Genomic DNA, 15,614 nt, shown 5'->3' on the forward strand with positions numbered 1-15,614 from the left:
TTAAGTATTCAAGACTGCTCATACGGCTTTTGTGTATTATTGATTCGTTCGATAATTCACTCCTCTCTTATTGGCGGGAATCAGCACATTCATATATATCAACTGGGCAATAACTCACTCAATCAATATAACATACGCTAATAATGACAAGAATTACTGAAGTCTTGGTCAAGATGAAAATACTGTTCGGTTAGTATTATTTTCTCTCTGATTTCAAATTCAAGTAAATCACTATCGGACTAATATTTTCTTATGTAATCAATACTGTCATGAATTAAAAAAGAATAAATATACTTACCTTTTGTTTTATATATATCTGAACGTGTCTTCTCTGTGTAGTTACTACGTGTATTGTTATCACTATTATTACTATTATATTGATGATGATCAATATGAGTACCATTGTCAGTATTATATTTCTCAGATAGATTACAATCATTGACATCTTGATTTAAGTTTGGTTGAGAAAATGAGAAAAGATTTTCATGTAAACTGCCAGTTTTTAATTTTAATCTATGAATATTTAGATTATCATCATCAATAAATTGATGTGGAGAAACAAAATATCTAGTTGAGGAATTACAGTCATTCGGCTTATGGGATGAATTTTCAATTCGATTAACTGAATCAATTCGATAATTATGTTGTAATGTTGAACGATGCTCCTGATTATCTAAATAAAACACAATAAGATGACATCTTGTAGATACATTAAAGGTACAAAATAAATGAATAAAACTTGATAAGCAAGATGATTCTGTGAAGAATTTCGAATAATTTTAAAATGATTTTTATAGGAACTTATGACTAAAAACCAGATTAAATTTAATTCGTCCGTAGGGAGTAATCGCTAATTGATATGAGATCGGACCTCGGATTTTCAGATCTTATGATGGGTACAGATCCACTAGATCGTTAAATCACAATCAGTCTACTATGCTCTTCAACTATAAATAATTTGTGATATGGTGTGATACCCAGTTGAAATGTTTTGCTAATGATGATTAGTTAACAACTAGAAGTAGCGAAATCCTGATTAAAACTTATCAATAAAATGTAGCGGCTACTTAGTGTTCAGATACTCCTGGGGCCCAAATACAGGATTCTTACTAAGACCTTGATGAAAGGTAGTAATAGGTCATTAGCTACAATTAAAACCGAGAAGAATAGTTTAAATGGTGATAATCTAATGTTGTATAAATTCTCGATACTAAACTGTAGATATATTTAAGTACACATGTTTCTCATAGAATCAAGGTGAGGAATCATCTTTGAGAAGTTTTCATATGGATAACTTTATACTTTATCGTCTAGTTGGAGAATAGGAATTTTTAATGTGAGTACACTATGTTTTCAGATCTATTTTTCTTACTAAAAGCTTTGAAAATGTTCATGGAGGTAAAATCTTTCTATTCATTTTATCGTAGTATTGAGTGACATAATTTATGATTACATTAGTACTAAACATCACTATTAGAGCAGTATATTTATAATATCTATCAGTAACCATTCCAAAGTTTTAAAATTATGTGATGGATACAAATTAGGCATGATTGTCAGTGTTCATTTTCATTCACTAATAAAATAACTTTCAAGACGTATACCTTAAATTTATAGAGTTTTGACAATATTTTCTTTTATGATTCATACATATCTGTGTCAAATTATTAAGAATTAACAATTTCCAGTCATTAGATTGTTTTGACTTATAATATCCCTTCACATATGTGCTTCAGGGTTATTGTGTGTAACTGTCATTCAGCGGCAAATTAAGCCAATTGAGAAAACATCTCCATATACATTCAAATGTTCAGAAATTATGACATAAAGGAATATGAATCTTATAAAAGCCTATCTTTACCGATTTATAGCCATTAAGTACCATAACTAATAGGAATGTGAACTCACATTCTTTTTAAGGTTCAAGCCAGGGAGCAAAAATCCTCTAAATTTTAAATTAGTGAGTATGGATGCGATTATTTATGTTTTAAACTACAAGAGATTCAATATTTAGTGAGATGGCCCTTGATTCTTATTGTTTACAACTGTATCATTGTTGACAGAAATGGGTTCTACATTACGTACTTTATTAGTTACGCCTGTTACTCCTCGACTAAGAACATAGGCCGACCACCATCATTCTCCATCCAACTCTGCCCGGAACAATCCCTTGCAGTTGTTTCCGCTTGCTGTTAATCCTTTTGATGACTTTCCAATTTCCGACGTCCTTCCTCTTTCCCGTTAGCGCTTGTTTCGTGATGCGTTTTGATGATTTCCTAAATGTGTGTCCTATATACTTCCAACGTCTTTTCCTTATTTCCTTTGCAACTCGAATCTCGTTTGTTCTCTTCTACAGTAGGCTGTGGCTGACGGTATCCTTCCAATTACGGACATTGAATGTGTTGTGTAGACAATTGTTTATAAATACTTGTATATTTTTGTTGATGGTTATAGTAGTTCTCTAACTTTGATCTCTGTACGGTAGAACTACTTTGACGTTCGTATTAGGGATTGTAACTGTGATATTGGTTGATAGTTGTTCTGAGTGGACGAATGGACGAATGCTGTTCTTACATTGCCAAATCTTTACATTTACGTCTCCATCAGATCATCCCTGTTCATCGATGATGCTACTCAAACACGTGAGTGTTTCCATCTGTTGCAGAGTTTTTCCATCAAGTGAGATTGTGTTGGTGTTCTCGGAGTTGTATTTGAGGATCATGAATTTTCCTTTGTGTATGTTGAGGTCTACTGCTTCAGAGGCTGTTGTTTCACTGGTTGTGTTCATCTGTATTTGTTGATGTGTATTTGGTAGAAGAGCTAGATCATCTGCGAAGTTCAAATCGTCTAGTTGATTCCGAGCTGTCCACAGTATTCCGTTCTTCCTCTCCGATGTGGAGGTCTTCATAATCCAATCAACCATCAGAAGAAAGAGAGAGTAAGGAGGGTTCTACATTAACTATACATAATTATTACATCATTGTACCTTCTGAATAATCGAATTCTCCACAACTCAACCAAATCGACTGAAACAAAATCATATTCAAAGAATATAACTTACTATTTAAAATATTTTTTAAATGTTTTAAATGTTCTGTTGCTTTGAATAAATTATTCATTAATAATCCATTTTCTTCGCTTAAATAATACTGAAATATTATAGAAAGAAAGAAGAAAAAACGACTGAGCATTTAAAAAAGGTACCAGTCGTTAGTTTAATCGATTTAAAGGACGTTTTTGTCACTAATCAACGTTAGTCTTAGATTTAACATTATTTTTAATCTTTCTATTGTAGTTCTCATAGATATAATTGCCTTCTCAACATAGTATAAAAGCTCGGCTCCTGAGCGATTGTGAATCCATTTATTCAAGTTTAGATGACAGTTATCAAAAAATCTTTATTACAGCAATTGAAAAATATAAGGTATTAGACAGGGGAGAAGTCAATTTTCGCGTGTTGCTTTGTAATAACCACTGGTGGCGTCGTCTTGGAATCAGAAGATCAGTTATTTTCAGTTTTGACGGTTGCTCTGACAACAATAAGATCACTAGATTGAAATTTAGGTGACAAAATATTTTGTTATCTAACCAAATTGTTTTCACATTATTATTATTATCCTTGTCTACTCTTACCCCCCATTTCTAGTCTAGTTGACCTTTTATTTTTATATATCAATGTTCTTAACAAGTATATGTATGATCAGATTGTTCGAAATGTATTGCTCTAATATATCACATAGTTCAGATAATCTTTGTCTTCTTATTACACTATCGAAAAATAATCCTATTATTTAACTTCGTCGACCCTAATTCAATCAGTCAGAACCCTAGGTAATTAACTTCTATGGAATAAGTGAATAATAACAATGAGTTATAAGGGTTTTAACTTTTCATTGTTAACTTTCACAATTGAATTTAATCAGCAAACAAAAAAATACAATCTTTACAGTTGATAACAAACGTCATGTTTGTTGAAAATATTCCTTATATTTGTGACTCGTTTGTTTTATGCATAAGGAGTTTGTTAAGTTTGAGGAGATTACAATATCACCTCAAACCAGCAAAAAGAACGAAAGTCAACAATACAACAACAGGACAAGCTAAACTATTCCACTGCGCCTGAGACCTGTTAACTAGACGGATAAGACTAGATTCAGTCGAGGGAAATGTATATTACACAGGCAACTCAAAAGCACGAACAAACAAGCACACAACTTATGCGTATATGTACAGTTCAAAAATGTTATTAGAAAACGTCACAAAATCGTATACTGAAACAGGAAACGAACCAATGACATTTGGGCTATTTCTAAGTGGGAAATGCAAATAGAAGGTAAAAGTGGGCGATTTGGCGCGAAAATGAGAAATTCAAATTTCCAAAATAGAAATTACGAAAATGAGACTTTTATCAAGTGATTCCTGGGGACTTAGTATCTGCTACAAAGTTAATGCTTTAATCAGTATGTATTGAATGTGAGTCTTATGTGATCATGAACACTAAAATACTGTAAAGTTTTTATTAATGTAACATGAAGAATTCCTTTGTGACATTTAAGTCAAAATATAAATCAGTGGTAAAATTTGATTCATAATGCATCCCAACTGATTTAGAATAGAATTTCAACAAGAGATAATATTACTAAAAGTAGAAATAGCAATAAGAGAAGTCATTGATTTCGGTGAAAAATTAGAAACGTTTGACTAGCTGCATTAGGTATTTCCTGGAGTTCTAGTGAGAAGCAGTAACCAGTGGAGTTCAACTAGGTCTGTTGAGAGATATCAACTAACCGAAAACATTGGTGAATGGTTGCTCAATTTCGTGGATTGGTTGCAGTTAGGCATTAACACCGTTAGATGCCAGCTCAGTGGTCTGTCGGTCAAGTGCTCTGGCGCGAGACTGGTTGGTCCTGGGTTGGAATCTCGCGAGGTGGGATCGTGGATGCGCACTGCTGAGGAATCAGTTCCACAATGAGACGAAACGGTCGTCCAGTGCTTCCAGGTTTTCCATGGTGGTCTAGCTTCAATTGACTGATGATTTCAACTATATAAAATTACTAAAATCTCCACAAAACTCTCTTTTGATAAAGTTTGAAACAGTTTAGATTTCACTAACTTATTATTATTATCTGGCATGAATTAACTTCCGACATAAGTTTTAGTGTTTAAAGATACATTGGATAGATGTTTGATTCAACTATACATTCTCTATCTTTTCAATATGCTTAAATAAAAAATGTTTTCCATCAGTAAACTAATAACTAAGAACTGTAGACATTATATTCAATTTCAATAAAAAAGAAAAAAAAATAATTAAATTTTCAATGAATATTATTTTATTAAAAGAGAATAGATTAAAATGAAAAAAAATGAAAAAAATAAAAATTTTTTTTCTACTCTAAATCGGATGATAAACCTATTTTGTTGCCAGTTAATTTCCTATGGATAAATCAATAGACTTTAACAAAAATGATAGATAAGGTTGAATAGTTGATAGTTTTTTAAAAAAACAGAAAACGGAAAATAAATCCAACTCAGAGAACAAAACTCCATCAAAATCATCCACTTTAGCTACAAATCTTCTCCATCAAATTAATTTTTAAATTATTATAGTCTGATAATAAAATAACTATTTAGGAAGCATAAAAAAGGAGTTTTTGTTGTAGACTGTAAATAATTAGCTTTGTGTTAGGGAAAAAATACACAACACAACTGTCTCTGCCTTTTGGGGCTGATTTACATAGAGTTTAGGTGGAAATGATAGATAAAAGTGATTGTATTGCCTAAATTAACTATATTTATATTGAAAACAATAATTTTTTTTAAAAAAAACAATCAGTTGTTTTTTTGTAAGCTGAAATAATTTGATGAAAATATGAAATTCATTTGACAAATATGGTGTATTTAGACTAGATATTTTCAGGGTCCGATGAAAAGTTTGTATGAGTTTTTTTATTGGGATCATGAATCCATGAATGGTAAACCACCATTGAAATCCTGGAAGCACTAGACGGTCGTTTCATCCTAGTATAGGACTCCTTAGCAAAAAAGCTTCCTGAATCCTGCACGCGAACGCTTGACCACTAGACTACTGAGCCGGCATCAAACGGTTTTAATGTCTAAACTCTCAGCATTTGCCATAAATCTATGATGTGTTTATTCATTTGTCTATAAGTGAGTCTATAAGGTGATAGGAAGGCTTCAAGTTTCCTGATTTGTTTATCAGTTATTAACAAATTCTTTCCCGTAACAATGAGTCCGAGTACAGTTTTTAAAATCTACATTTCTGCATGATCTTGCTGTTTCCTGATTGGCTTTTAAAAATTTTTTAGCTAATTTTCCTATGTCCCTAGGTCATGTTTTATCACTGTATATATAACGTTCCCATTCAATTTTGTCTGTGTTGAACATTAATTTTTTGCTATACTTCATGCAATTAGTTCCCTCTATGAATTTAATGAATTTATTACCACCCTGGTAATCCTGTTGCTTTCTTTTTTTGTTGTTGGTTATTAGTTTTATTTTGGTTAATATTTAGTTTGTGTTATATTTCTTTCCCATTACCGAATTCTTAAACCACCCTTTTACTCACACATTTCCACTCACTTGATTCTATTAAATTGTGTGAACTCTTCAAATTCTATTCAGTTATTACGTAACCCATCTTATCAGTTTTTAATTCCATGAATCCTTTATTACCTCTAAAATTATCACACAATCTATGTTATCTGTCTCTAAACTACGCTCAACTATTACACCACCCATCCTTAATGTTTCCTTGATTCTAACACCTAAAAACCTCTGACCCATTCTTGCATATATATATATATACTATTTCTTATCTTAATGTAAAATTTTAATACATATTTAGTTGTAAGCAGTTGACGAGAAACTACGAAATATAATGAATTCATATTATTTTGCATCAATATTTGTTCTCGCTATACGCCTGCTTTCTTCTTGGGTTTCAATGTTTAGGGATTATTGTTGAAGGGTTTCGCCTATCAGTCCGTGCATTATCGAGTTCGTATTCGACTGATCCTGATCGTGCGTAACTGGAAATTACCGTAGGCCAACCGCCTTCTTAATCAAAATTCACCAAATCTGAAATCATCTTCACCTAAATCAGGTGTTATCCATTATCTTGTTAAAATAGACGTCTTATTAATGCTTGGTCAAAATGTTTTTATTCCTATAATTCTCTCTTTTCATTAGGTTATTCCAATGCAAAAAATGCATAAGTTAAGTTAAAAAGTTAAAAAATGAACAATATTTATGTGAAACGTTCGAAAGAAGTGATGTAAATTTCTTCGTTTGACTCATTCAAGAAAAGGTTAGATCTATACAAAACCTTACTCATAAATATTTATGAAAAATGATTGGATTACAATCTTTAAAGTAATAATTCTGAGTCTGAATTCTCTAAATTTCAACTTACAATCGATAATATTTCAAGGCTTTGCATAATGCTCACGGTTTAAGGGTAAGTTACAGTTTGAATATTGAGCCATATTGTCATCATTATTATACTTTAGTACTGTTTAATGTTTACCGGATTGTCATCATTATTATACTTTAGTACTGTTTAATATATATATATATATATATATATATATATATAATATCTGATATATATATATATATATATAAATACTCATGTCAGCTTTTTGATGATAACAGTTCTTAAAATGGAAAAGAAAAACAACCGACAGCGTATACATAAAAAATTGTTGTGCTTCACTTCAGTAATAATTGTATAGAAAAGCATACATACATATATACAAGTAACTATACACTGTAATAAAATGAGAAAGAACCCTAAACTATAGATTTCATTTTAAGAAAATTTCTAGTGCAGTTGAATTCTATCAAATCAAACTTATAAAATATATAAGTAACTTATGAGATGAATTAATTGGAATAAATAAAGATTATGGTTATAATATTTTATGAATGTAATGTACTACTAGTAAAATTACTAATTTTTTCTATCTCTCTCCTTTTTATAAACCGATAAGCTTCTGAGTAAAGATGGATAGTGGCTAGCAGTGGAATCCATGACGCGCGTTTCGTCCTATTTGAGACTCGTCAGCTGGATGTACTTGCATCCCAGAGTTGATGTTCACCTAAGGAAATAATAATCAAACGTCAAAACTATCCAATATAAATAGGTTCATGGTTCTCCGGTTCATTGTATACTGAATAGGTCATCCAATCAGAGTTACAAGTGTCTAAACTAGGTATATGTATTAGTGTGTAAGAGATTTGTGATGTGAAATGATAACTGTTAAGATCACATATTGTATATATGTACGTAAGTGGTGAGAAGAGAAATTTCATTCACAATATACTGTCTCCTGTCGGTGAATTTTTAAGAAGCCATACAAAATTGTTAATGTTGATATGACTCATATAAAATGTTACCATTTGAATCTGTATATATGTTGAGTGAAAATTTAAGATCCATGATGAGAATATAAATATGGGTCAGATAGGATGAGAGAGATATATATGATGATAGTGCAAATTACAATTCGATCAAGAAGTTTAATTAACAAAATCTAATACGATTTAAAGCCCTAAAGATTATATCATCAAAAGTATGAAAATTATAAAATTTACAAAATAAAACATTAAACATACCATTTTCCTAGATACTTCACAAAATAATTCATCAATATGCTTGATCCGATTAGAAAGATCATTTGATCCAATATTATTATTATTATCATCACCAGGTTTCCAATTAGTTTTTATTTCTTTATTCAATAAATCGATTTCTTTCCTTTTGATATCACTTTCTATTGAATCATATTTCCTCGTATTATTTATTTGTTCTTTATTTATTATTTCATTTTTTAATAATAAATGATTACTGAAGGGATGAATATTTTTCAGTGTAACTTGTTTATTTGAATTTGCTATGGATACTAATGTAATATGAGATTTATATGAATCCGTATCATCATTATCATTTATTTGATTTTCATTTAAATTATAATAATTTTGATTTATTTCTAATTTTGGTAATAATGTAGGAAACATTGGTAAACGATATGAATGTATCATTGTAGCAACTTGTGAAGTATTCATTGTAAAAATATGAGATTCAGGAATGAAATTAATTTGAGTTTCATATAGTTGTCGATTTTTATTTCTGTAAATTGAAAGGTCAACGAAATAATTAATTAGAAATAAAAGTTGAAGACACTTCAGCTAAAGAAATTACCTTTATGACGATTTTATTCACTTAATTTGTACAAGCGTATTTGTAGTTAATTGTATTTGCTAAAGTATTTGTCTATAGTGGTACTGTAGTGTGGTCTAATTATACCCACATAAGTAGTATATGGTGATGGTCAGACATAGAATGTATTTTGTCCGGGGTAAAGGATCAGGGTTAGGGATGAAGTCAGCTATTCCATCTCGTAGGAAACAACACTAACCAGAAAAATCAATTTAAACCATTTAAACTTTACCCTAGGAGTTAAATTGCCTTCAGTTTGAAGAAATATATATCGTCTCATGATGAAAGTCGATATTCTTCGGAAGTCACGAGATCGATGCTTTTTCTGACAACCAGAGCAACAATTAATACAACTGATTAATATTTGTTTGATATACACTTACATACGCATTATACAGTAATTACTAAGAGGAATTTGTAAGTTTCAGATTAGTGTATGTGATTTCAATAAGGCTAGAAAATATGAATGACCCATAATATTATTAATCACGATGAAAACAATAAAAGGGAATAAACGTGACTAGGGTGGTGACGAATTATTGCAAATTCTTCTAAAAAAAATATTATTTATTCTTACAACTTTATCCTCCAAGTGTAGTAAGCAAGGAAAAAAAATTGAAATTTGAAAATTACCGAAAAAATTTTAAAATATGTGTATCTTTTTAAACTAACCAATCAAATAATCATTTTTATTTGTCTCATTCACTTGTTTTAATTTCTATTTCCAAAAAAGAAAAAGAAACAATTTTCCTATTCATAAAGGTGATTTTCTACGGTTTCAGTTTAAACTAATGTCAGATGTGGAACATGAAAAGAATGACCTCTCCCACTTTATTGATATTGCCATACAACAGAGGGAAGATCGGACAGTTTGACGTTCAGTTTATCGAAAACATACTTGCAATGGTCTTTACCTGGATTTCAACAGTTTCCTTTTCAATCAGTTACAACGAAGCGTTAGTCAGAACACTATTTTCTGGAGCAGAAATGATATGTTCCACCGACAAACTAGGAGAAGAAATGATGAAGGTTGAAAAATACCTAAGATACAACTGCTACCCACAGAAATTTATTGACAAAAATAAAAAACCTAAAGAAAACAAGATGGAAGTGACTACAGTCAGTAAAAATCCAATATATACAAACCTTAACTTTAAACGTGACGACGTCGTGACCACAATCAGAACAAGACTTAACACTGCACTAGTCAGAACTTACCCGGCAGCCAAACTATTATTTCTGTATAAAACAGTGTTCGATAACCCACTCAAAGGTCGAAAAGTACCCCTTTCATTTTACCGTCAACTGTGTTTATAAAATTACGTGTACCTGCTAAAGCAGCTACATTGACCGAACAGAAAGGTTTTGCAAACATGTTCCAAAAAGCCTTAGTATAAAGGAAAGAACGACTTTAAACAGTGCAATTACTAAACATCTCTTGAATACGGGACATCAGGTTGATAACTTGCAATCTTTCACGCTGATTAATAAACAGCCAAGCTCCAGTTATCTGGAGTTGGCTAAAGTCACTGCTATCAGGCGTCAAAATCCTGATTTATGTGTTCAAAAGGTGATAGTTAATAATGTTTTATCTACATGGTCATAAATATTCCTTCTCTGCATCTTAAAAAAGTTTTTTTGCACACCTTCTCTGATTTAATTACACTATTACGTGTTTTTATTTTAACTGTCTTCTAAAATAGTGATTTTATTTTATTAACTGAGCTTTACTCACTTCATGCTTACTTACTACTCATTACGTAACCAATTGTTTCTAGCCCTTTGGACTCTTATTACAATCAATGTTTTAAAATATTCTTTCACACAAGGTATATATTTACCATATTCGGTCTATTAAATTTATTTACACTTTTGCTATACTATGCTGATGTGTCTTCAAAGTAACTCCCAACTAAAATCTTTCATGTAAATAAGTTGAACCCATTTTGTAATTGTTGTTTTTTAAATATCACAAGTTGTAAACAGCTGACGAGAATCAGAAGAATTAAAATGAATCCATGCTATTCAGGTAAGCTCTTTGTTCTCGTTCTCTTCAATATGGTAAAGAGGACTGTGTACATGAGACTAGGTAAATGACATTTTCGAGCAGAAAATAATTTTATTCAAAGTGCGCAGTGTATTGTTATGCATAGATAACGAAAGTAATGAATTCATAGGATGAAAGTCTACCAGAAAGGAAGGAAAGAGGAAAAGTGAGGTGTGATACATAATAGTAATTATTACAGTTAGGGTGTTCATTGACCAACATCAAATATAATTCAGTTGTCCATGAAAAAAGTCCAACAACTCCATGATGAAACTAATGTACAGCAAACAGAGTAATACAAAGATAATCAGACTTTATTTCTGTTTCCGTTTAATTTGAGTTAATCAGTTAGATCAAGTAACTCATAGATATCACCACTAGTTCAAAAGTCTTAAAATAATCTTCTTGGACCTTGAGTTATTCAGCACTCTTTATACGCAAATCTAAACTGTCAGTTATATCAGATTATATAAATAACATAAGCCAGATTCAAGAGTTGACCTGTTGTACAAATTCTCCTAAAGATGTCGTGTATATCTGACCCGATGGTTGTCACAATATCACAAGTAAAGTGAATAGTTTGATATGAAATTCAACATTGTCAAAACAATTAGGATAATCAACAATAGTAACAACAATCAAACAGAAGATCCTATGGAATTTTTTATATTTTATATAGTTGAAATCATCAGTCAATTGAAGTTGGACCACCGTTAAAAACCCGGAAGTACTGGACGGCCGTTTCATTCTATTGTGGGGCTGACTCTTCAGCAGTGCGCATCCACGATCCCACCTCGCGAGATTCCAACCCGAGACCTTTCAGTCTCGCTCGCGAGCACTTAACCACTAGATCACTGAGCTGGCATCCAACGATGTTAATGTCTAACTTCAACCAATCCACGAAATTGAGCAACCATTCACCAATGTTTTCGGTTAGTTGATATCTCTCAACAGACCTGGTTGAACTCCACTGGTTACCGCTCCTCACTAGAACTCCAGGAAATACCTCATGGAGCCAGTCACTAGTGAGCATATGATCATTCGAATCTCGCGAGGCGGGATCGTGGATGCGCACTGTTGAGGAGTCAGTCCCACAATAGAACGAAATGGTCGTCCAGTGCTTCCAGGTTTTCAATGGTGGTCTAGCCTCAGTTGACTCATGATTTCAATTATATAAAATTACTAAAATCTCTACAAAACCCCTTTCTGATTTTTATAATTACTTCATAAAAGAAATGTATTATTTATTATCTCTTACAAAGAAGTAATGAATTATTGATTATAGATAGGTCAATGGATAATCTAAATTAATTATTCAATTAATAATACTTAATAGTTTCTATTTGTTAGTAGTATTAATCAAGTACCAGAAGTTTCTTATTAATTGATTAACTATCAATCATAAAGGAGTCATAGTGTTTAATATTAACAGTTTAAATGATTAATTATTAAGTAGTTGACATATATATCTGACAAATAACTATTTAACGAATATATCTTAATATAATGATTGAATCTTATGAAATGAATAAACTTAATTTCATTGAATTAAATTTATTCTAAGAATAAGTTAATGTATTCAATTAGATAGGTCTCTTTCATAGTTGAATAATCATTATTTATAATAATAAATAAATAATTATTTCTACAAATTAATAGATTAAACAATACTGAATTATCTTAAAGATAGAAGATTGTAACAGACTATTAATCTATTGACTATCTGATTAAAGAAGACTTATTCAGTATATCAATTAAAATTCCCTGTCTAAGAAACCAAATCCTATCAGCAAAAACCTACTGTATGAGACAGAACAGACCAGATTCCATCTGGCGGAGGAAGAAATCAGAAAGAAGCACTGGAAGTGAATAGGGCACACATTGAGGAAAGCACCCAACTGCGTCACAAGACAAGCCCTCACATGGAATCCTGAAGGCCAAGGGAGACGAGGAAGACCAAAGAACACATTACGCCTAGAAATGGAAACAGACATGAGAAGAATGAACAAAAACTGGATAGAATTAGAAAGGAAGGTCCAGGACAGAATGGGTTGAAGAATGCTGGTCGGCGGCCTATGCTGCATTGGGAGTAACAGGCGTAAGTAATATATATATATATATATATATATATCCAATTGTTTGATCCAAGTCATTAGGTGCACAATAAGTAATAAAATAGAATCTTCCTAATCAGTAATCTTCTTTTTAATCAGAGAAAAACTGTTTTCAGAGTAATTGATATGAATTGTTTATCAGTACAATAATATTGGTGTGAGGGAATACTTTCATTTATTATATTTTGTGCTACTGAATATTTTAAGAGCTCAAAGTGTATTTCTAAGATCACAATTTAGATAGTGGATGTACATAACTGGTGAGTTACACACTGGGAGAAGGAAAATGCCTACCTAAGCTCGATTTTAATGGTTTTTTGGCTGACATTTACTTAAGATGTTAATTATTCTTAAATATGTTAAACCATTAATTATCAGAAAGGGGGTTTTGTGAAGATTGTAGTGAATGAATATTCAAGTTCATGATTCGAATAAAGCTAGACCACCATGGAAAATCTGGAGGCACTGAACGGTCATTTCGTCCTACTATAAGACGCCGTATCAGTGCTCATCCACGACCTCGATGGCGGGATTCAAACCCAGGACCTTCGGTATCGCGCGCGAGAGCTTAACGTCGAGACCATTGAACTGGCATATAACGCTGTTAATGTTACTTCGAATCCTGCTAGCGGGGTCGTGGATGCGCACTTCTGAGGAGTCCCATAATAGGACAAAACGGCTGTCGAGTGAATCCAGGTTTACCATGGTGGTCTTGCTTTAATCGACTCATGAACTCAACTTTTCTTTAATTTTTTACAAACTGATTGTGTAAATATTCGTGGTAAAAGTATTCAAAAGAGGTTCCCAAAAGAGACCATATGTTTACCTTAACTGGATCATTTGATATGGATTTTCCAAAAATCGTATTCATGGCACTTTATTAATTACACGAAGTAGTTATTTGAACACTGAAAATTCAGTGTGTCAAATATCAACTTGCTGGTGTACAGAGAAACAAAGACGTAATAAAAGACCTTCAACTGCCGCAAAAGTAAGTCAGAGATAATCATATAATAGATTAATATATAAGCCATAAAATTGGAAACTAGTTTGAGCCATTAAGAATTTAGTAAATGAGATAGGATTCTATACATGTTATACTGAAATAAATCACAATAAAAATAAATAATCACAGTTGATTGACGTACATATAAGGCAATACATATGTTAACTGAACTTAAACTTCCAAGTATTCCATAAAATGTTCTTGAAAAGTGCAGTGACAAATTTTCAGTCCGTGAGGCTTTTTGACAAGTTTTAGACCTTCGAAGAAACAAATTTCTAGTGTTCATTGATTCCTCATAGTCATTCAATAATTCATGATAATTGTCAGTATGAGGTTGTAGAGGTTGTAGAATTTCCATAGTCAAAATCGCTAATTGGCTTAAGTTAAACAACTATTGTAGAAGAACTGGACGACTTGTTCGTTCCAGTGTAGCGCTTCTAAAGAGTACACTTCCATCACCTCACTCAGAAATCTAACCAACTTGGGTCTAACTGCATCAAAAGATACTATTATTAGCATAATAGTCAGTGATATCAATTAGAGAAATATATACAAGTCAAATTAGACTCATATGTATATCGGTTCAGCGTTTATGCTTTACACCAATAAAATGAGGTTAAGGTACCAAGAATAATGATTGAAAGTTGAAAATAATTACATGAGAACTAGTAATAATAATTACAAGGAAAAGAGGCAAAGAAAAATGAGAGGAAAGAATCTGATAAAAAGTATACGATATTGCGATGTTCTTAGGTCTATGAAGAGCGAACGGATTAGTCTCATGGACATTGATTTTGACGTAAATCATGCACAGTTATTAATTACAGATGAATGAAATCATTAGGACACCAACCAATAAGTATTCACTAACGTACATGACTGGGGATGTGTCACTAATTTCGTCAACTATTGTTATGTCTTTGTTTGGCTGCTCTTTAACTTGTGCCAAACCACTTATTATTATTGTTATTTTCACTAGGATTGTCATTATTAATACTAGAGTAACTCGTATAACATCGTCAGGCTAGGTGTAATGCAGATAAGCAAATCATGTGTAAGTCATTTTACTTTTACCAAGGTTTGTCACTCTAATCAGCCAATTGGCCTGAAATAGAAACATTTTTTATCCAATAAATGTAGTATAATTTATAGAGTTGAGATCATGAGTCAATTGAAGCTAGACCACCATGGAAAACCTGGAAG

General features: G+C 31.8%; 1 protein-coding gene across 1 annotated transcript in view; it reads right to left on the minus strand.

Annotated features, from left to right (window-relative positions):
* Positions 1 to 15,614, minus strand: part of Smp_157570 (hypothetical protein) — a gene marked incomplete at both ends in the record, with an annotated part of 37,045 nt that overhangs the window by 6,679 nt on the left and 14,752 nt on the right. The window contains 3 exons of the mRNA XM_018795001.1: positions 299 to 673; positions 3,062 to 3,149; positions 8,641 to 9,154. Of these exons, the coding sequence (XP_018649357.1) occupies positions 299 to 673; positions 3,062 to 3,149; positions 8,641 to 9,154 (977 nt within the window). The remainder of the gene's footprint in view (positions 1 to 298; positions 674 to 3,061; positions 3,150 to 8,640; positions 9,155 to 15,614) is intronic.

The sequence above is a fragment of the Schistosoma mansoni genome, chromosome 1 (genome assembly GCF_000237925.1).
Source record: "Schistosoma mansoni strain Puerto Rico chromosome 1, complete genome".
Classification (NCBI taxonomy): Eukaryota; Metazoa; Platyhelminthes; class Trematoda; order Strigeidida; family Schistosomatidae; genus Schistosoma; species Schistosoma mansoni.